This window comes from Microtus oregoni, unplaced genomic scaffold (genome assembly GCF_018167655.1).
Source record: "Microtus oregoni isolate MIOR12 unplaced genomic scaffold, Mior012 000022F_ref0000154, whole genome shotgun sequence".
Classification (NCBI taxonomy): Eukaryota; Metazoa; Chordata; class Mammalia; order Rodentia; family Cricetidae; genus Microtus; species Microtus oregoni.
Window position 1 is genome coordinate 31348319 of NW_024543081.1, and position 24355 is coordinate 31372673.

General features: G+C 40.8%; 1 protein-coding gene across 4 annotated transcripts in view; it reads right to left on the reverse strand.

Moving 5' to 3' along the window:
* Nsmce2 (NSE2 (MMS21) homolog, SMC5-SMC6 complex SUMO ligase) overlaps positions 1 to 24355 on the reverse strand; it is a 205949-nt gene that overhangs the window by 120194 nt on the left and 61400 nt on the right. For all 4 annotated transcript variants that reach the window (XR_005976157.1, XM_041671901.1, XM_041671902.1 and 1 more), the window contains exon 4: positions 12474 to 12627. Coding sequence is in view for 3 of the 4 variants with exons in the window: in XM_041671901.1 (XP_041527835.1) it covers positions 12474 to 12627 (154 nt within the window). In the remaining variant the exon portion in view is untranslated. The remainder of the gene's footprint in view (positions 1 to 12473; positions 12628 to 24355) is intronic.

Here is a 24355-nt window from a genome sequence, read left to right on the forward strand (position 1 = left end):
GTAGAACAAAACAGGAAGAACAGGTGAGAGCCTTGGGAGAAGTTTCCAGGAACAGAACTAGATGGCACAGTTTATGAAGTGACTGACGCCCTCTTTAAAAATTTATTTTGTATTTCAGGGTTTTTGTTGTTGTTGTTGTTAGTGTGTGTGTGTGTGTGTGTGTGTAAATATCAATGCCCATGGAGGTCAGAAGAGGGTGTTAGATCCCTTGGAGCTGGAGTTAGAGGCAGCTGTGAACTGTGAACTACCCTGTGTGGGGGCTGGAAACTGAACTCAAATCCACTGACACTCTTAACTGTTGAGCCATCTCTCCAGTCCCTTTACCTATCTCTAACAAGAAGAATTTTTCTTTCTTTTTGCTTTTGGTGCATATAAAATAAAAGCACTGTGTTTTAAAGCAAAAGGAAAATATTTGTAAATAGGATATTATAGATTCTTGACTGCAATACTACCAAATGTAAGAATCATGGTCAGTTTGATGTTTTGAGGGGAGACAGGATCAATGCCACAACAGAACAGAAATAGTGGACACTGTCAATCAAGGCTGATCCTGACGGAGGGAATGGAAAGTTCTTGAGCCTACGTTATAAGTTTCCTACTTTATGCAATCGAAATTAAGTCAAAGTTTAGTGTTACCTAAGAAAAAGAGGAAGAATCTTCCATCAAGAAGGACTCAGTGGTCAAATTGGGTGAGGAAGTTTGCCAGAAAGTCTGGCATCTCCAGCCAATTGGCAGCCACACACTGTAGAAAGACAGGCCAAGGTGCCCTTGGTGAAAAGGGACAGGAGGCCTTGTCTTATCCTCTCATGCTCAGGACTAGTATGTGTCGAACATTTGCCATGGAAGGAAAAGAAGGGGGAGAACACCCTGGATGCATGAACACACACAATCTTCTCTAGGTTTTTATTCCTCAAGTAAATATTAAGTCCTAGTTCCACAGCAATCCCTTAGGGTGCAGATTACCAAGGGGGATAGTCTGCTTTCACTTACGTGATATTTCAACCAAATATAAACTGCACACTAAAGATGAAAGGAGGAGAAGGCTGATACATTTATGTGAACCTGAAAATCGTATTTTTTATTTATTTAAAATAAACTAGTGATATTTAGTTTTTAAAGCTCTTACTGAAAAATCTTTCATCTATCTAATCCTTCAGATTTTAAATATATTCTCTGGATTTCTTATTTTATTTTATTTGAGACCAAGTAGCTCAGCCTGTAGCTCAGGCTGGCCTCAAACTTGCTATATAGTTGAGGTTAGCCTCAAAGCCCTGCTCCTCCTGCCATAGCCTCCCAAGTGCTAGGATCAGAAACATGGGCTGTTGCTATATGCAATTTTGTTTCTCTGAATTTTACATGCCATGTTCTAGGACTCCCACCTCTCATCTGAACAACCCCCTTGCCTCTCCCATGAAAGGAATCAATTACTTGACTATTTCTCAAACCTTCCCAATGCTACACACAGGAGTTACCTATTCACTGAAAAACAAAATTAATAAGGAAGCCATACATGTGGGGTGCGAGAGCCAAAAGAAATATGGACATCTATATACCTCAAATTAATTCTTCTACAAACCTATTACCAGCTTTCAATCTTTCCAAGAGGAGGAAGCAGTGTGGGCTGCATGTGTCACAAGGTGTGCCAGGCCATGTGAAAGGATTCTCAGCAAGAGCCACTTTTCCAGGAAGCCATTTTGCCTCCTTCCCCTCTCTATTGTAGATCGTACTATGCAGGACCCTGGGGGAGATGAAGCCTGGAAGTAGATTAACAGGAGATATGGACTGGAGGCAAAGCCCAGCAAGTTACAGCACTTGTCCAGCAAAAACTAGGTCCTTGACCTGACTGATCCCCAGCAGCAAACAAAACAAAGCCTCAGTGAGGACAGACACACACACAAACCCCTGTGTATGTGTGTATACAAAAGTTATTACACCATCTTTTCTTTAAAATGAAGTTCACTAAATAATCAAGTTCTGACAGAAGATTCCATGTTCATGTCCTCAAGCTCAATCTACCAAAGAATCCCTAACATACTGAAGGCTCATACGACACACAATAATGATACAGGTCTACAACATCTGTTTATAATGAGTGTGTTTTCATCCCAAGCACAGGCCGGCTCACTATATGAGTAAGACTACTCTTTTGTTCTTTCAAAAGGCAAGATCTGTCGCCCGGGCTGATCTAGAACTCACTACATTACATATTTCAGTCCGCCTTGAGCTCATGGAGATCCTCCTGCCTCAGCCTCCCACATACGAGGACTGCAGTTACGGTTCACTATGCCCATTTAACAATTATTAAGCACTCAGTCTCTGCTTCCCTATCAAGAAAATGCTGCCAAACCAATATACACTGAAAATACTATCTTCCCCTCCCACGGCTTTTCATTCACACCTTGTCACTTAGAGAGCATTCCTCACTACTTTACAGTCCACCCTTCGTTAGAATCCCTTAGCAATGTTGCAAAATGACTAGCCTATGCTGAGTTTGTTTCTTTGTACTTAGGAATTCATGCCACTGATAGAACCTCTTAAAATGTTTACCCTTCTACATTGAGATATAAATAAAAATCATCAGAGTAAATGAACCAGGAAACTAATATTTAGGGAGTCTGTTAGTTTATAAAGCCCTTTTAGACACAGGATCTTATCTAATCCTTCTCCAGTATTGTGGGCTGATTATTAGTGTTATTATCATAGAATCATACTTTCTAAGAGTAAAATCCCCCGAGTTAATAAAAAAAAATATAGACTACTACTTGGTTGGACACAATCTCAACTTATATTTTCTCTTCTCAAATTTGCTGGTGGTTGCTAGTCTTAGCCATCTTATTAACATGTGAATTAAACACAAGCATGCACACATATCTCAGTATAAATAATGTATACAAATAAACACATGTACTCAAGAATCACAAAGAAAAGTACTGTATTGTCAATAAAATACTTATCAGAGTTGGGTTAACTAAATGCCAAAGACCAGAATGTAGGTTCTGTGATAACAAAGTCTTTTTTATTTATTCATGTTTTTCAGCACACTTAATAGTTACTGAATGAATGAATGCTAAGTGCAATATTCAGCAAAAAAATAAGGCTCTCCAATATAGCCAGGTATGTACCCAGAAGGCTTAGGCAAGAAGACCATCAAGTTCAAGGCAGACAGGACTACCAATCAAGACAAGATCACATTCAAGACACCAAGTACACTGTAGTTCATGAGGCGATAGCTGTGTAACCAGTATGTGCTTCTAACTATACTAGGCTATTCATGAATGAATCTTCTCTTTTGGATAATAAGCACATGAAGTCAGGAACTAGTGTCAGATTTGAATTGATATTCAAGCAAGCTGTACTGGATTGGTTATTTTTAGCCTGACTGTACATTAACACCACTTGGGAACTTTAATGCCTACAGGCCTACCTAAATCTCCCTGCTGGGGAATGAGGCCTGGATTTTTGTCATTTTGTTTAATGTTCACAGTTGCTCCTGATGTCTAGTAAGAGGTGAGCACCTCTACTGGAGACAATGGTTCTCAAACTCAGAATATAGGAAAAATTAAAATTCAATTAGTCTTTTCTCACAACTTTAGAGTCAACTGGTCTGCAGCAGAACATGGCAGTTCATATTTAACATTTCCAGGTAGCACTAACACTGTTGGGATTTGGGGGTTATTGTATTTCTATATATTTTGGGGATAGGATCTCATGAAGCCCTGGCTGGCCTCGACCTTGCTATATAGATGAAAATGATCCTAAATTTCTGCACTGCCCATTGCTGAGGTACAGGCCACTATACTTGACTTTTGCTGGTGTATGTGGAATAAATTAAAAGCAAATGGAGAGCCGGGCGGTGGTGGTGCACGCCTTTAATCCCAGCACTCTGGAGGCAGAAGCAGGTGGATCTCTGTGAGTTCGAGGCCAGCCTGGTCTACCAAGAGCTAGTTTCAGGATAGGCACCAAAGTCTACACAGGGAAACCCTGCCTTGAAAAACAAACAACAAAAAAGAGCAAATGTAATAATTGACTAGAGAAATATGAACATTACATGAAAATTAAAATACAAAAAAATCAAAGAGGTAAGTTAAAACTGTAAGATACCATCACATACTAGTTAGAATGACTAAATTTAAAATAGAGCCAAACTAACTCTTGTGATGGTAGTGGTGCATAGCAACCAGAACCCTCTTGTGCTGCATGCTGGAAAACATTTGAGCAGTTTCTTTAAGCAAAACACCATATACTTAACACACAAGTCATCAATGCCATGGTTAGGTAACTACCCAAGGGAAATGCAAACCTACACCCACATCAAAGCACGTAGGTGGATGCTTAGAGCAGCTCTGCTCACGAAAGCCACAAGTGACAGCCACAGAAATGTTCTTCAACGGGTAATGGATAAATGCACCACACATGTGACAGATGACTACTCAGAAATCACCATCAAGCTGCTGATATCAACAGCACCAACGGTAGACCACCATGCATTCTGGTAAACGAAAGTAGTCACTCAAAGGGCTGCAGGCTGTGTTGTTCCATTTATTCATCATTGTGAAAGACTTAAAATCAACAGTAATTGCCAGTGGCTGAAGATGTTGGGAGGTGTCAATTATAAGGGGACAAAAAGAATTCTGGGAGGAGACAGAACTGTACAAGAAACTCAATTTTGCAGAACCTCATCTGTCGAACACAACTACACTCCAATCACTCCTTCACATTGCTGTTAAGTAATACACGTGTTTTGAAGATAAAACATGCCTTCTACAGAAACAGAAAACACTGCACCCCTGCTTCCCACAGACACAAAGTGTTAGTGCTGGTTCACAAAAGCCATTCATTCTTTCTGCTGCTTCCAGAACGACATGACATGGCACTAACAAAGACAACAACAGCAGGTGAATCCTGACTTGGTGACAGGCGAGCACAGTAGCGACATGCTCAGATGAGTTTGCTGGCCAGCATGGAGTAAGAGCGTCTTTGAAGTCTCAGGAAAGAACACGCCTTTTGTGTTACTTTATTCTTGCAGCCCTCCACACTCTGCAGTGGCAGAGGATGGCGTGCAGAGCCTACACGTCTGGGCCACGCACTCCAGTCCTAAACTACAGCCCCAGACTTTATTCATCTTTTCTAAGAAAACACCCTCCCAAGCAGCGTTTTTGTTGTTTCTAGCTTGTAGCAGTGTTTAGTGGTGGAAAACAATTAGTTCTTTATTGACATTCTACAGACTCATTTAGAAGGTGGAGTACAAGCTCACACACACTTCTTGGAATTGAGGATGGAGGTGGGATAGATCACGATGCCGCCCAGCAGTGCGTGGTTGTGAAGGTGGTTTGCAGGGATCTTCTGCACATGCTAATTGGCTATTTCTGTGAATTCCTTTTGGAAGTCTTCAATCCTGGGTTCGGCACTAACGTTTTTCTTTCTATTATGTTATAACTTCTCATAGAGCCTGAATATCCTCTAGCCTTTGCAAAAAACAGGATAGGTCAATATTCTGTAACAATTTATAGTTTGCTTACTCATTTCCTGAATAGTTTCTTTGTCTTTTAATGAGTTAAATGTTTCAAAATTTGATGAAATCTACTTGAGTTTTTGCTTGAGACAGGGTATAATTATCTAGCTCAAGCTGCTTTCAGCCCCGCATCCATTCTCTTTTCTCAGCTTCCAGAGTTCTGGGATTGCAGGCATGTGCCGCTAAACTCAGGTAAAGTCTCCTTTACATACAATCATACTAAACATTTTAACTTTTATTTATTAATTATTTTTTGAGGCAGCCTCAGGCTACATGTAGTGCATGCCAGCCTGGAACTCATGTAGCTCAAGCTGGTTTAAACTTCCTGCCTCGTCTTCCAAGTATGGGCATACAGGCATGAGCTACCAGGCCTGGAGCTAATATTAAACTTTGTATCCCACTTTTAAAAACTCTTAGTAGTATAAGCATTTAATTCCTAAGGTTCTTTTTAAAGGCAAAAATTGTGCATCATCAGTGTACATATTGAACTACCCTTCTACTGCTAGTAGTTGAAATCATCATTTACGTATTAATTAGAGTTAGTATTGAAGGGACACCACTGCGCTGATTCAATTTTGCTCCACTCTTTCTGAACATCTACCTAAGGAAGATTTTCAGATACATAATTTCTAAGAAAATTAATTCGGATGGTAATATAGAGGCAGTGTGTATTCTGACAACTGAGCATGTCACACTCCAACAGTTGACGAAGGAAGTCTTCAAGAAGTGAGTATATGAGACCCAAAGATAGAAACTGAGCGGCCAGAGGGCGCACAGCAGCTTTTTACTCCCAATATCATGTTTTTGTTGTATTACGTGAATGGATGCTTCTAAAGCTTTAAGTTGAAATTAAATGTAGCAAGTCACTATTGTTCTGAATGTGCAAGGGTATACCAGTTGGCTTGATTTCAAATGTTGTCCACTAGCAATGCATTCTGTCAGGAGCTCTGTGCAGCTCATGGGTCAGCTGCAGCCATGTCTCCGCCCAGCCCTGCCCCCATAACTGCTACCATATGTGTAAAGAATACTCAACCCCAGGTGTTTTTTTAAAGCCAAATAGCAATTATTAACTTGAAACATCTTGTTTCACTTTAGAGTTTCAGAACAATTAACTGACTCTTGCCCACTCGCAATACACAAACACAGTAATATTGAGCTGCCAGCTCCTATTTAAAAATCTTTCTGAAACACAAATATATGCATGTCTTAAAAAGAACCCCAAGGTACTAGAAATACTTAATAATATGTCTGATATTTGGATTATATATAGATTACAAAACCGAAACCTTTCTAATTTCTGTAACAACAACTTGACAGTGTAATTATTTCCTTACGTATAACATCTGTCAGCTCCAGAGCATGGAGGCTCTGGTCTTCCTAGAGTCCAGCTGCCTCCTAGTATGAGTAACAGCACCCTCATAAAAGCCACAACGAGAGAAACACCCACAGTTCAGTTGTTCCAATTGCTGCTGACTCAGTTGTACCTTGACAAGGGAGCTTCCTTTACTAACTTTAAATATAGCCATCTCTCATTCTAAAACTTTCCTTTTCCTTGTGAATGTATGTGCCAGCTTCTTGGCCTGACTGAAACACTGGGTAAACACCTCCATGAGTCTCATTATACAGTGTGAGGTCTGCTAAAAACAGGACCCGCAGTGATTGTTCGCTCCTTTCCCCATGTGGATACTGCAAAGACTGAAATGAGGATGCGTGCGCCAGTTTACTGTGTGTTAGGCTTGAAATAAACTTCACAGAACTCGCAGTAAACGTGTGATGTAATGAATATCCCATTCCTCTGCCAAAACACAGCAGCTATTTACAAGGGAAATGTCAGTCTCGGTGCTGTGTATCAAATGCACTGTCAGGATCACGGGCTTGAGCAAAGAAGAAGAGTACGTACGCACTGTCTGTTGGATCTCAACTCCCTGCTCTGTAAATCCACTGCTAGGGACAGTTTCCTGTCGGCTAGACAGACAGACTCCCCTCAAGGGCATCAGAGCACAGTTCAATGATTGGTGACCCCGATGAATTATTACTTGACAGTCTTACAAGTTCCTCTCTCAAAAAATGAGTGAAGTAGTTAAGAGAAAAGAGTCTTTTTCAAGAGTCGGGAGAACTTGAGATAAAGAAAAACAAAAAAGATATATAAACCAAAACACGCTCACAGGCTTTCATGTCATCCAGTGGTACCTGAACTTCAGCACTACGGGTCATAAGCAAGGTGTGTTACTGTCCTCCAGTCATCTTGGTGAGTGGTGAGAAATAAATAGCAAGGTATAGATAGATAGATAGATAGATAGATAGATAGATAGATAGATAGATAGACAGACAGACAGAACTCATGCACAGACAGGCATTCAAACAATGGTGGTTGCCATGCATCAGTTTACAAGTGCTAAGAATTTCCTATACTGAGTACATCACAGAGCCTGACCATGACTTTCATCACAGTAAAGGAAGAGGACAAACCTCAGATGAATACAAAATACACAGCTGTCTTAACTGGCTGACAAAAAAGAACAGATGTAAAAGTTAATTTGTCAGGTTGGGATGTAGCTTTTTCTGGCTATTAAGAGTATATTCTTTCTATGATGCTATAAACTAGGCTATTATATTTCAATAATAAATGAAAACAAGTTTGAGTGTTTACAAGGAACCAGTACCTCACAATCTGGGTGACAATCCTGAGAAATAAACTGGGGCAGACATAATTTTCTCTAATAGAAAGGTATTAAGATTAAGTATGAAATTTCCCCAAAAGGCTCATGTGTTGAACACTAATGTTCCTATCTTTTTTGTGAGGTTCTGGAAACCTTAGGAGGCGGGATGTAGCTTAAGGAAGTAGGTCACCAGAGACAGGTCTGGGGGTATATCTTGTCCCTGGCCCTTCCTGATCAGCCAAGAAGTGGGCAAACTTCTCCACATGCGACTGCTGTCATGATGTGCAAGCACATGAACACGGACTGAAATCTTGGAAACTGTGAACCATAATTTTCCTCCCTGAGGTTGTTTCTGCCAGGTGCTTTTACCACAACATGGAGGGAAACAACCACAACAGGGCATCAGGTATCCAAGGGATAAAAATGATGTGTTCAAAGGAGCCGGATCTGATACGTAGTTTATCTACAAGACATAATCACTCCAACATTACTATATGCAAATAAAACATGTTATCGTTGGAGTAATTCTATCCTTAGACAAGTACAGCTAATCCATTAGGTTTACATTCTAGGGATGGGAAACTCTAGCACTTGCACTGGCTCCTCTTCCCTGCAGGAACCGATCAGCATCTTCTTTCCTAAGCCCAAGCCCAACCTCAGAAAGTTCCTGAATATATTGTTCCACAGAGCCCTACTGATGATAGGCAATATGAGCAGGCTAGAGAAAATGTTCTGACTTTCCTCACATTAATTCTTGTTTCTGACATTGTCTTTGCTTTTGATTTATTATGGTAATGGTCCTCACATTGTTTCATGTCTGTATATAATGTCTTTGTCCTCAAGTACTAAGTGCTCAACTTGTATTCATTTGAGACTATCAACTACATGAATTAATGCAGAACAAGCAGTCTACATTAGAGTGTTCTGAATACCCTAAGAAAAATGTGTGGTATTTGGGGGGTGAGCAGAGAATCAAGAGTTAAAAAACCAAGAAACTCTCCTTATTTCTGAATGTTGTTTAGATCAGGAATCAGTAAACTTCTTCTGTAAAGCCCCAAGATAGCACGTATTATAAGCTCTGTGGACCAGTGGTTTGTGATGCAACATGGAGTCTGAAATGACATTGTGAAAGCTGCATAAACAAGAGAGCATGTCTGGGCTCCAATCAACCTACTTATAAACACTGAAAGCAGATTTCATGTTATTTTCACATCACTAAGTGTACCCCTGCTTTGAGTATCCCAACAACTGAAAATTTCCAACAAAAATTACAGTTATAAAAAACTATTCCTAGTTTGTCAGCTGAATTTGTATCAGACAGCCCAGATCTGGTATTTTAAAAACGGGAATTTCTGGTGGTCTGAAAACGCAACTACTATTCAAATGTGTGAGACCCTACTTTCTTTCCACCAGAACAAGGTACACAGAGCAATGCAAAAGCAAAGGAGAGGGCCCAGCTGCTTTGTGGGCCAGAAGTTGAGCTTTGTAAAAATGAGAAGCAATGCCTTCTTGTCTCAGTAAATTTTCTTGTTTGGGGAGTAGTTACACTTCATATCAAATGTTTGATATGTTTATATTTAACATGTAATGGGCATAGTTCTTAAAATAGATAATTATGTTTTAATCCTCAGTTCTGATTTCCAACAGGATAACTACTGAGGCACACATGCGCAAATTGAAGCCCTGGGACCCCAGCAGTGTATACTCAGTATGTCAAAGAGATATGGGATCACAGACTGAGAACTAGCTGCTTAGCTCTGGCAAGGGGAACCGTGACTGCAGCGGAGTGTGCCTAGTCCTGCCCACCACTCAACCACATCCGTCCTCCACCTTAATGTAACCCTGTTCAAGAACTACATGACATTTCTTTCATTAAATTATGATTTGATAAAGTAAATCCCCTGCAAATTATACCTCACATAATGAATATGGAGAACATATCATGGATGTTTTCATGTATGTTTTACATACATATTTCAGTTGTTTTTATCTTTTAAGATAGTCTTGCCAAACAGTTCTGGCTGGCCTGGAACTCATGACGTAGACCAGGCTGGCCCCAAACTTCGGTGATCCTCTCACCTCTTCCCATGAACGCTGGGATTACAGGCCTGCCCCACTATGCCTGGATCTCACTTCAGCTTTTACTTCATCAAAATAGGCAAGCAAGGGTCTGTCTCTCACTTCTATTTTCTATTTTCCAATCTTTAAAAACAAAAGATTATTATTTCAACTCCTTAACTGCAGAACATATCTCAGAGCAGATTCACTAGCCCATTTAATAAGTCACAGTGTACCTCGGATCTGGACTTACATTCACTATGAGAGCTTGGTCCTAATCAAGAGTCTCACAGGAGAGTGGGGGAAAAAAAGCCATCAGACATCCTGCAAATTTAACTCACAGTGCACCATACACACACACACACACACACACACACACACACACGAGCACTTTATTTTATTTTATTTGGTTTTTTCGAGACAGGGTTTCTCTGTGGCTTTGGAGCCTGTCCTGGAACTAGCTCTTGTAGACCAGGCTGGCCTCAAACTCACAGAGATCCGACTGCCTCTGCTTCCCGAGTGCTGGAATTAAAGGCGTGCGCCACCACTGCCCGGCTCTACTAGCACTTTAAAAGAATACCAATATTCTGTTTGCTACTCAAGATCTAGACCTTTAAAAGTAACATTTTAGGGGAAATTAAAGGGAAAGTTCTGTTAATCCCAGTGTTGCAATGTATGAGGAACTCTTACAGAAGGAAGCATTTTGTTCAATATAAATCTACTTTGTCATTAGATTTAACTATCCAAATGATGTGAACGGCTGGGCCTGGGGAAGCATACCTCTCTTCATTCTCTCTCCTCTCTCTCGCTACATAATAATTACAACTTCAATACTTACTTTGTTGCATTACGTGCTCTTAATTAGAAATTTCCCCCAAGACCATATTATTCTAAAGGTCACTATAATTTCTTTTACAGAACAATAACTTTGTGAGTTAACAAAGAGGAAATTGTTTTTTATATTTACCCCTTAGTTTTTATTATAAAATACTATTAAAGTAAGGGATTCTGACCCGATGTTATATCTGTCATAATCTGTAGAACCAAGTACCCTAAACTTAAAAGTATGTGTCTGAGAAATGTGAAAACTGAAAGGCCCATCCTGTCTCCTCTAGAGGTTACTCTCTATTCGGGGAACAGTACAAAATTACTGTAGAAAGATTTTGGTAGTGACAATATTCAATGAAGAACCAAACAGAGGGAAAATGCTTACTGTTTAAATCTACAGAACAGCAACAGTCTCATCATGATTGCAAAACTTTCTAAATTGTGAAACTTAAGTTATTTGTAAAATAGACAAAACTAAAGCAGCTTCCTCAGTCATTTTTGAGATCTCGGCACCAATTTAAAGAAAACATTCATATTTAGAAGAAGGCCTACTTTAAAACCCAAACCGCTACACTGAATACATCTATGGCCACAGGATGGATCCATGTCACATGTACCATCCCTGCTCTGTCAGTAAACAAAGGAACCTGAAAGACGAGTAATGCTGAAGAGGGAAAATTTATCTGCTCTTTTCTACCGTTCTTTAAGGAATAAATGAATCTCGATTCTAAAACAAACCAAAACAAAAAGATCCTACACAACTAAATAGATTCACAGACCAAAAAAAAAAGACGTAATTCACTTGACATTGTTTTGAGAACCACATGGAAACCAGGAGAGAATGGAGCACTGGTTCTCCACTGTGCATCAGACATGTTATTTCTGGTACACTCTAAGACTCTGTGTGTGTGTGTAATGAATTATTTGCTGAATCTCATTTTCAAGTCAAAATTATGCCAATTGAAAACTGTAAACATAACAGCCGTCTAGAGTAGAAGCCAATTTAAAATCACATGGAAGGAATTAACAGTACCCAGGGCACAGCGTCAGAGGGACTTGGACTGTGTTAGAGAAGAACACTGAGGGACCTTCTCCAATGCTGCTCCACAGCAGCAGACAGGAACAAACATACTCTAGAGCTTGGCACAGCAGTTCATATTTTGAAAGAATTACCACCATCATCTAAATAAAATGGTTTCCCATTTTATTTTGTTTTCCAAATTTCCCTCCCAAGCAGTGAGACACTTTGTGGAAACTATAGGCTTTCAGAAATGGACAGGTGACTGGAACTAAAATTAGTCAAACACAAAACTGCAACAAGACAAGGCACTCAGGAGGAGGAAGCAAGCAGAGGAGAGAACTGCTCACGGGTCAGGTCCCTCATGTCAATAGCCAAAGCAAAGCGGCCGACTTACATTGCTTCTTCAGCTCCCTCAGCTGCTGCTTATACTGCACAAACTTTTCATTGTCTTTAAAGTCAGCATCAGAATTCTTATCCTGCAAAGCCAAAAATTTCTTCTCCACTAGTAATTTTAAATCTGGCACTTTTTCTGGACGTTCTTCTTTTACCTAAGGAAGACAAGAAATTCATCTAAGTTAGAGACCAGAGTTGTCAACAAGGGTTACTGGATACTGTTAACCTCATTTAGTTCAAAAGACAGTAGGGGAGAAAAAGATTCTCCCCAGAGGTAACAAGAATACTCAGAAAAGGTGCTGGGACTCACCCTGTACCTGCTGGTTCTGCCTTCCCTGACGCCCCCACACCGCCTGTCTCTGTGTCCATCAGCTTGCTGAAAACTGCAGATGAGGCCAGGCAACAGCCCAGACCTGGGCATCGTTGCCCTTCCTTCACTAATGTCTGCTCGGCCTGTCCCTTTGTCAACAGCAGCTACTCCACTGTTAGTCTCAGTGTCCTCTTCCAGCCCTTGACCAGCTGGTGACAGCGAGGCCCCACAATAACAACAGAAACTAAGGCTTCAATCTTGGCCTCCATAGTTCCCCGGCCTAACAAGGAGTGAGTGTCCCCTTGTTCTGTTCAAAGCCAAACTCTCAATGTATGTTCTTCTCCCTAAATATTATAAAAATTTCAGCCATGCAGAAATATCAAACGTATCGGATTGTGAACATTACATTCTTACTCAAGGCCCCAATCACACTTGGCTGTGTGTGCACTACCACATCTGCACCATCTGTCTTGTCCCTGAGTTTGTCCTAGCTAACTTAGATCTTCATCTCCTCTAGAACAATGTTCAGGAGCAGCAGCAGCAGCAGCAGCAGCACTCTACTAGAGCCCCTGGTCCATCTTTCTGAGTGTGGCACATACCTTTGTGGTTTTCCCTTTGTTTGTATGGAATGGCAGACAGTGCCTTGGTTCTAAACAAGCTACCCCACATCGGCAATAGAGTCGGAGACCTGTGAGGTTGGGTCCACTCTTCCAGGATTCAGTTCAGGAAACAATCTCCTTCTCTATGAAGTAAGTGAAATTTTGCTTGATATCTTAAATGTTTTCACTGCTCACACGACCACTACCACTCATCTCTCAGCCATTTCTGACTGCAAAAGCCTTTTAAGGCCAAGCATTCCCATCTAAATAGCAAGTTTTCTAGTGTGGAGAAAATAATAAGCAACTTCGTCTTTACTACCTAGGCCACTGGGGACAATTATAGGACAAAAGACAGGGAGGATGGCTGGTGGTGCAACTACCTGGATCTTGAAGAGTAAACGTGTAAACTTTCTGTTGGTAAACTCAAGGAGCTGCTGCCAGGAGCAAGCTAGCTCTTCATCTTCTCAGAACCCACCAGAGATGACCTAACCTTCCATATTACAGATGAGGAAATGAAAATCAGACATAACAGGTCTTGTATACAGCACTGGGGCTCCCACCATTAGCTCTGGTTTTGCTTTGGTGCGAGGGTGGAACCTGCTGAATGCTAAGCACATGCTCTACTACTCGTTACAGCCCAGCCTCTGCCAGAAAATCTTGGCCTATCAGTGATGTCCACAGAATATGATTTTGGAAAAGGAGAAAGATCTTGACATCCAGTTACATTCCGTTTCCTTCTTTAGGTTTTCATTTATTATTTTAAATTATGTGTATGTACATGTGTCTCTGTGTGGGTATGGACATGTGAGCGCAGGTGTCTACACAGAGGCTAGCAGTTTCGGATAGCCCTCCCTACCCCTAGGACTGCTGGAGCCACGTAACATAGGTGCTGGGAATCAAACTCAGGAAGTCTGGACGAGCAGCCACCTCTCACCCCTTACTTTCTATTTGTGTCCACCTGTTTTCTACTTCCTCGCTCTCAGTTCTAGTTACCACCCCTCCGCTCCTCCTGCTCTGCTCACCGCTGTGCTGACAACCACTAAAAAACTCCCCTTGTTGTCTTTTACTCCTACTAAAACAGAAACTCTTTGAAAGATGTCTGGCTTATCACTATATTGCAAGTATCTGGCAGACAGATAGGAGTTAGTATTTTAAATTATTTCAAATTCATATTAATAGGACCAAACGGACTTAATCTAATAAAAGCCAAAATTATCAACTTATTATTATTACTGGAATATAATTTCTGGATTGGAAGACAGCTTATAGACCATCTAACCTTGATCTTTTTAATCAGTTTTAAAATGTTAAGAAATATTGTTAGGCATCATTACGTTGGCATTTTTTGTTCCCTGTGTTTGACTCTATCCTAGGTCTCTGGGCCATCCAGTCTGTGGGTCCTGGCACTCCAGGCAGTGAATGTCAGGGTGGGCTCATTCTCGTGGCATGGGACTGAGGCTGGACCAATCATTGGTTGGCCACCCCCACAATCTCTGGACTCACCTAGGCCCTCTACATAAGTGACAGTTGAGTAACTTGGTCTACTTGTGGGACTTCTAACAGTGGGAGCAGGGGCTGTCCCTAATGCTTTGGCTGGCTTTTGGGAATCTATTCCTTGCCCAGTCTTAATACAATGGGAAGAGCTTAGTCCTACCTCAACTTGATATGCCATGCTTTGTTAACTGTGGGAGACCTGTCCCTTTATGAGCAAAAACAGAGGAATGGATTGGAGGGAGGCAAGGGTAGGGAATGGGAGGAGAGGAAGGAGGGGAAACTGCTATTGGGATATAAAATAAATAAATTAATTAATTTTAAAAAGCTAAAAATTTAAAAAGTTTAAAAAGTTAATTTTAAAAGTTTAAGTTTAAAAACTTAAGTTTAAATTTTAAAAGTTAATATAAAAGAAGTTAAAGGACTTATCTTCTACCCTCTAATTAAAGAAAATTCTTGATTTTATTTCAAATTAGTGTGATGTATTTCTAAGTTCTCAAACCGACCAATGCACATGAAGCAAAAGATTGCCCACTGTGACCATCTTTGGTCACAGAGAAGAAAATTATTTTCTTTACTTAATTGCTATGGCTTTTGTTTTTGTTTAATTTCCCCCCAAGACAGGATTTTTCTGTGTAGCCCTGGCTGACCTGGAACTCACTCTGTAGACCAAGCTTTCCTCAAACTCAGAGATGCACCTGCCTCTGCCTCCCAAGTGATCCCAAGTGCTGGGATTAAAGTGCTCCACCACTCCCTGCTTAATTGCTAGGATTCTGATGAGCTAGGCAGAAGTGAAAATTTAAGCAGAATGCCAAAAATGTCCAGTCATACTTATGCAGCAGAGTGAAAGAAGTGTCTTTTACTGTGTCACTCGGCCATGCTTGAGTCACCACCAACTGCTGCAGCAACAACCACAATGTGCTTCAATGACAAGTTTCATAAAATTTTCTAAATAGCTCCTGAAAAGCTAAAGAACCAATAAAACTCAATTAGAAAAGACATGGCAAATTTAATAGTTTAATAATACAAATTAAAGAAAATAGGAGCTGTGAGCCAAGGGTGACCAGCTAGCTTCCTTTACTATACACGACAAAATAAGATGAGACAAATTCCAGACTACGGCAACAAGAGTTCAGGGTAATCTCAGATCCAAACTGCTCTTTCTATAGAGAAGGATTCAGGCTCTTTCTAGGTTTACAAAAGAAAATGGACTCACATTCACCTAAGACAATGGTAGCATGGCAGAAAAGTGATCAGAAAGGCAGATGAGGCTTCTTAAGGAGTCTGACCAATCTGAAATCAGGTCACGAGCTGGGATGATGAGCAAATATCTGATCTGAGCAGACGATAAGGAAAACTCGTTCCGCCTTGACATGAGTGTTTGCGCCTAGTCTTACTGCATTCTGTTATGCCATGTTTGCTTGATATTCCTGGGAGGCCTGCTCTTATCTGAAGGGAAATGGAGGAGCAGTGGATCTGGGGGAGAGGGGAAATGGGGGTTTCTGGGAAGAGAGAAGAAAGGGGAAACTGCATTTGGGATGTACTCTATGATAGAAGAATAAATCAAAAGAAAAAAGTGTTCTTCATTAGCAAAGTCCTTAAAGCACTCAGCAAATGCAATCCCTGCAACTCCCATAACTCAGTTACAATAGCCACTGCAGCACTACACAGAGGACAGGGTGGAGAGTGATGAGGGAGCCAGGAATCAGCATTTGAAGTCAACAAAATATGAAATATGAAACATGAATAGAAAGCAAAACTTTCAAAGCTGAGAATATTCATTTTATTGGTATTTATGAAATGTGTCAAATATTCAATACACACACATTTTTATCCATTCACCCATCTATTCTAAAATACTACATATAATATATAAATTACAATAAAATATATAACAAAAGGCAGTAGAACAATCTATTCATTTATGTTTCCTTTCTTTTTCTTTTTTCATTTGGGATACCAAGTGAACCCAGCATCTCACACATGCTAGACAAACACACAATACAGCTACATCCTAAACTCTTTTCTCCTTTTTATTTTAAAGCAGATCCTCACTAAACCTGAAGCCCAGGCAGACCTTACACTTGGAGTCCTCTTGCTTCAGCTTCCCCAGTAGCAGAGGTTACAAGCCTACATTATACCATCTTCCCCCCTTTCTGAAACAAGGTCTCGATAAACAGTTATGGCTGCCTTGGCAAAGATTACTTCCTTTTCTTATCTCCCACTGGCCTTCTTGCCCATCCCCATCATTGGTTGAGCACCTGTGGGCCTGCTGGGAAATGACTCTTGCCAGCAGGTGAGACAGTCAGTAGCTGCTCTGAAGTGAGTAAGAGTCTGACAGGGACCTTCAGTGTCAGCTGTAGTGATTTCTAACTTGGGATTTCTTGTTTCCCTTTGGGGGAAAAAACTTGTCTTAAAAAAAACTGTTCCTTTCTTCTGTGACATTCCTCACTCCTGATTCTTTCCTAGTTTCTCTTTTTCCCTTTTTCACACCATCCAGAACTAAGAGAATTTGGATATTTTAGTGGCAAGGAAGAGCAAAGTAGCAGGAACCAAGTCATGGGAAGAAGAGGCAGGTGTGTCATCCTTACAGAGAATAAAATGAGGTGGGTGAGATGAGCATGGACGCCAGGACAGACCCGGTTCCACTCCAGGCTGTGCTGACGGACGATCCTCAGGAAACCTTCAGATTCTTGTCATCTCTTTACTAGAAACCAGGAGTGTGTGTGTGTGTGTGTGTATGTATGTATATAGTATATATACTAATGTCAAAACAACAAAACCCTTCTGGTGTTTAAACTTTGGCATATGGTAGATGATCAGAAGTTGGATTCCTTTCCTTCCAACATCAGCACAGACAACGTTAACATGTTCGAAGATGGAGAGGTTGCAATGGGGAAACATAAACAAAAAACACTAAAAGCAAGAAGTAATAGATGTCACTTGGAAAAGAAAATCAAAAACTATGAAGATGTGATCTAGGAGCTCAGCGATCTTCTTTGGTTTGAGACAGGGTTTTTTGTGTAGCTCCAGCGGTTCTAGAACTTGCTCTGTGAATCCAGGTTGGTCTCGAACTCTGAGATCCTTCTGCCTCTGCCTCCTGAGTACAGGGATTAAAGGTGTGAGCCACCACGGTCCCACTGAATACAGCAGTTTTTAACAAGTACTGGAGTGTTCAGAGCTGGGTTAGCAATGAGTCTCAGGTAACAGCCAGAATAGTGTAGAGTCAGAGAGAACTGCTATTCCAATCCATATGGCTGCTACATAGAATCCTGCAGGCTCTGGAATTTAAATTGGAAATCCAGATTTATAAGGAGCACTTTCTGTTTTTTAGAACAACATAGGGGGTCAAATGATAGATCAGCTTGAAGACTACAAGCTTGATTCCCCCATATTTATGAAAGTAGTTTTGAAATTGGGCATGGTGGTGTGGTCCTGTAATCCCAACACAAAGGAGTGGAAGCAGGAAGATCAAGGATTCCAAGGGCACCCTGGGCCACATAGTTTAAGGCCAATGTAGGCTACCTAAGATCCTAACTAATAACTAAATAAGTACTTCTGTACCTACAGCTTATGAGCTTGGGTTAAACCCAGGCCTGTCTCATGCTAGGTAAGAGCTCTACCACCAAGCTTCATTTCCAGCTCCTGAAATTTCCTTTTATGTGGGGTGGTGGGCAGCAGAAGGTGTGTGGAAGAGAGGACAATAATGGAATCCACTTAGACATACTAATCTAAGGTGTTAAAAATAAAAATTTGGTCTCTAGACTTAGAGACGAGATTCCACTACTCACTGAAGGACCTTAGAAAAGCCACTGTATGCATCCAACTCAGATTTCCTCTCATAAGGGTAGGAATGACAGTATTCATTTCACAAATTTGCTGAGAATAAATGAAGCAAAGCAATAAAGCCCTCTGCCACCTGGCAGAGTGTTCTATAATGAGGGGTTGTTATTATCGCCGTGATTACTATTGTGCTTAGCATTATAGAGACAGATCTGCAGAGTGGATGGATCCACAGGTCTGCACTCAGTTAAGGCTGGAGACACCCACATGGAGGCCTCCATGAACAGATTGTAATGGAAACCATGGAAATGAATGAGATCACCAAGGAGATTGAATAAATGGAAACACAAGAAGGACCAAGATAGAACTTTGGAGAATATCACATTTAACAGACAGCTAGAAGAGTTAAAAAAGAAATCCTGTAAGAGTTAACAAGTCAATCAAAGAAAGTGCCCTAAAATTTGGAAAGGAATTTTAAGAAGTGTCAAATGTCTCAGAGAGGCTGAGCTAAATAAAGATTAAGAAGAGCCCATGCAGCTCAGTTTGAGTCATCTGGGACTCTGGCAAGAGAAGAGCAGGGCACAAAAGCTCATGCCAAACACCCAGACCTTGTTCAATAAATCATTTCAAAAAGATGAAGCAGTAATGCAAAAACTACACAAATCTCCAAACACCCCTCAATGAACTGCTCGGCTTTGGCTTAAAAATCAATTGTGAATATTTAGCTGTATTTAAAAAATTATTTATTAATATATATGTGGGCATGTGCATGCTACACTGCACATGGCAAGAGGTCAGAGGACAACTTTTGGTCATTGTTTCTTTCTTTCCACCATGTGGGTCTGGGGGATTGGTCTCAGGTTGTCAGGCTTGGTAGCAAGGACCCTTACCTGCTGAGATCTCTCTCTAACCCCTTAGTGACATTTTAACTAAAACCCAATCTGGCTGCTTGTGACTGCAGCCATTTCCTCCAGGGACAGGTAATCAATGAGCTGACTTAATTATTCTGGTGGCTACGCCTTCCTCTAAACAGAAGCCAGTATTTTTTTGTTTGTGTAGGGGGGTACTGGTAGAAACAAAAGGTGGAACTCAATTGTAACCATACTGAAACTGAGTACTACTTTCACTATGTTCAAATAGAAATAGTAATAAAGTTATAATATGATAATATACCTCATTTCTTCTGTATAATACTGCATGCATGTGTAGTTACTCAAAAGTGTGTCATTTTATTGCCACAGGGCAAAGTCAAGATCTCCTCCTCCTGCAATTACCATTATTGCCTTACAGGCATCATTTCACTGGGAGGGGAGATCACAGGAGTGTGAGATATTAATGGTCTGAGTCATTCACACACTTCATGAACATGTGAGAATCTAGTATAAAATTAGTCATTCTTGTAACTGAACTGAGAATCTCAAATGGATTGATTGACTGACTTTCAAATGACCAGTTAGATGTCTGGCTTCCAAATACAAAATACCTAATGCTTTCCAGTCTGCCTTTAGAAGTTTACCACGGCACACATTAGTGGGACAAAATTTGCTTTTACTATGCCTTGTAAGAACATTCAGTATTATAATTTCTTGTTAGCTGGATCTAAAGCTATGGGACCTGGTTTATGCTAGAAATATAAAGAGAATTAGCTCAACTGTTCTGACAATACTCATTCAACAAATATTTACTGAGTCCCAGTTGAGTGTCAGGCATTATGCTAAGCACTAAAGCATTTATGGAGGCTGGCCCACACTTGTGACACGTCACCAATCCAACTGGTCATACACAGGGTACATTAATATTAGGCTAACACTGTCTCCACCTATACATAGCAAAAGGGCTTAGTGAAAATTTTATTAAAAAGTATATGTCAAAGACATAAATGCATAGTATGCTTTCAATGTGGATACCCTCATTGCATGTACATATGAAAACATGCTATACTTTCTCTATTTTATTATACTCTTTCATGCTTAAAAATATTCATATATTTTTAATGATGACCAGCATGGAACTGTTCCCTTCATCTTATGCCAGCTTCTTTTGCTGTGTACACTAGTGTACACTTTTACAGTGTACACTAACCTCTACTGGAGCAAATATTTGTAGTTTGGTATGTTTCCTAGCATCGTTATTTAGCAAGAATCTGACTTCTAACTAAACACTTGAGAGAAAATACTTCCTTGTGGTTCATTATGACACATGGAGTGGACTTTACAGTTTGCCAAGGTGTTGTAACACCACCACTGAGCAGTCCCAATCAGACACAGAACACCTTTCCTCCTTCAAGCTGCTTAGATAAGAATTGAGAAAGAATAAGGTCAAACCTTTATGTATGCTATTGACCTGGTTCTAATGGCCAGTCCTGTTAGAATAAAACCAAAAGACAGCAGCCCTAAGGCGGCCTGCCATCTTCGCTATCTGTCACTAAGCACTTCTGCTGCTGAAAACCACCCAGCACGCTGCTCATGGCACTCTGTCCACCCTGAGGTTGGGACCAACAGGATCAACTGGTGCACTCAGAAGACAACTTGAGGCTTCTCGTTTCCCTGAGAGAACAAAGAGAGATGCTGCTCTGACCTATAAGGGTTTGCTTGTTTGTTATGGAGGAATATTCTTTTGACAACATTTAAAGAAATATGCACGATTCATTTATTCATATATTTATCTACCTAGTAATTTACTGATTTACTGAATATCTATTACATGTGACCCTGTTCGAGCCATCAGAAGATATATGGATTATCAAATTAGTTGGTCCCTGTTACTATCTTGGGGTTTAGGATCTGGTGGGGGAAAGTATTCTTTAACTAGTTAAAGAGATTATGACACACTATGGTAAGCACTTCTTGGAAGAAAGCTCATCAGATGTTAGGGAAGCATCTAGTGAAATAACTACCGAGAGCACCATTTCAGACAACCTTAAGTGCTCAGCCTAAAACAGTCCATAGCAAAGGCAGGGTGGGATGGGGATTGTGGATGTTGCTAACAAACAGCCCATCTTTAACTCCTAGTGGCTCAAAGCCCCAAGTTCAAAAACAGATACAAGGAGTGGACAGCTACTTACACAAGGTCACAGTGGGGCAGCGACAGAAAGGATCAACTCATTCAGGCCTCCCTTTCACACCATCAATACTGTGAAAGCATGAAGGACTCAAGGCAACTATCCATGCGAGTTCTCACATGAAAAGACACTCTGACCTGGAACTGTCTTTGCCATGCTTCTATCATCCACAGATTGAGCCAATCAATGCCTTATTAGCTGCCATGGTATCTCACTGGAGAGCCTACAGTGAAGCAGTACATTGATGAGTAACCAAGAGGATTTAAGGTTCTTACCATGCAGCTTATGATCCAGAAAGAGATGCTAAAGTCATCATCTGAAGACTCAGCTCTAGCACCTCATGAGGTTAGCTAAGGTGGCACTCCGCTGATACTGAAACCTAGAGACTGTCAGACACTGTTTCTCCTAGAGCCAGAGTGGACAGATTAGGGGCAATGAAACTGGGTCTCTTCCCTTAGTCACATCTGATGAGCGGCTTACACCCCCACGCCACCCCATCTTATAGCAGCTCTGGTTCTACCGGTTAGACAGTTTCGGAACCCAAGCGAAGAATGATTGTCCAAGGAGTCAGCAACGCCTCTACTGATATGGAAGTTCAAACAGAAGTTCTTAGGGCCTCTTGTCACAATCAGAAAAAAAAAAAAAAAGGCTAAACACTGAATGGTGACTGTCAAGGGTCATCAGGATTGCTACTAGAGAGTAAGGAAAGACAAGACTGACTATGGAATCTCTCTCTCTCTCTGTTCTGCCATAACTAGTGGTAAAAGAAAATGGATAGCAGAAATCACTACATACAGGTAGAGTGACCAAGATCTTAGGCCTTCATGTTTGGAAACCTAAGTATCATCAGCTGAGAAATGGCCAAGGGCCAAAAGAACATGGAATGAGCAGTAGAGAGAAGTACTAACTGTGGGTCAGGACCATGGGCAAAGCTAAGGTACGGTGTGGGTGGTAGGGAGCAGAGAGTTTCTATTTTCCTAATAGGCTAGCCTCAAACTTGTAACGGTTTTGCCTCAGCATCTGGAACACTGGGAATATAGGCATATGCCAACACACGCAGCTCTATTCATATTCCCCCTTTTTGATAATGCACATATTTATGTTTTTTAATTAATCTCTTTACGTTTCCTCACCCTCCCTTTTTCTTAAGCTTATAAAACAAGTTGGCAGTTCAGTAGTTACTGAGCACTGGTAGGGAATATGAAGAAAGAGCTCAGCCCAGGCATCCGATTAGAGACTGGAAACAGTAGCTGACATTTTATTCTCCTCTCTCCCCTTATTGGGGAGAGAACAGAAGACGTGAAAGAAGGCTGCATGCATGTGTTAAGAGGCAGCGTGCTGTTGCTGCTGCTGCTGTTGCTGCTGCTGCATGTGTTAAGAGGCAGCATGCTGTTGCTGCTGCTGTTGCTGCTGCATGTGTTAAGAGGCAGCATGCTGCTGCTGCTGCTGCTGCTTTTTGCAAATTGAAGCCTCAAAGGAAAGTGTAGACATCCAGAGGGTGAGTGGCTGAACTTACCTGTCTAATTCTGGAACACATTTAGGTTTGGGAAAGTTCTTACCTTGGTAGTGGTACTTCACTGGAGAACAACCATTAATTCCTTATAGCAAGAATACAGATGGCACCTTGGCCTTTGCCTGTGACACTCCAATTCTTGAGAGAGACACAAGAACAGTACTCACAGAAAGTGCTAGCATAGTCTATGGAATGAACTAGATTCCCTTGAGCTTTAGCCTTCAAATCCCTTAGGTCTCACACAAGCTAAACACTCTTGGGCAAATAAGTCTCTCAGAAGATCAATTTCCTCACATAGAACCCTGCTTAATTCAAAAGCTGTCCCATCAAATGACAGTGTACAAACAAAAGGCAGAGGTTTCCAACTCCAGTAGTCTGGCCACTATGCTTGTGAAGTCACTTAAATTGTGAGACTTTCAGTATACTGCCACAATTTCAGGTGCTTAGCAGACACGCAGTTAGCAGCAACCATCTGCACAGTACAAAATGGGTTCATTAGTGCACAAAGTTCTTTTGGAAAACAGTGGCTGAGAGAATACTTCTTGGACACTCAAATGGTACCTGCTCTATTATTATTATTATTATTATTATTATTATTATTATTACTTTACTCTTAGGATCACATTGCTATCAATATTATAACAGGTAGTTTAAGATGGAGCCAACTTAAACTATAGTAGAGAAGGTAGGTAGACAAGGAAAAGCAGTTACAATTCAAAAGGATAAAGATCTCTAACAGCAAGTGCAGATTCCTTAAACTAACCATTTTTTTTTTTAAATCTGCACTGTATTGAGACACGTAGGTGCTTCACACACAGTGATTGTCCCATTTAGGGACAAAACACAAAATAAAGACTAAGTGACTAACTGCAAGTACTCAAAGAGCTCAGAGTCAGTGAAGTCCTTATTGTGGTAGGTATGCTAAATCACGAAGATTAGCATTTAACTTCTACTGTGGATTTTATTAATTAAGTCCTGAGAGCCTAGTAGGGGGCACACCTGCTCAAAATACTGAGGATACAACAGAGAGACCAAGTCCCTGCTCTAGTGGAGTTTGCACTAGCTGAGTGGAAGAATAATACGCTAAAAAGTGGGAACAGGCAAGCTCTTCTGTGATGGAGGGTGA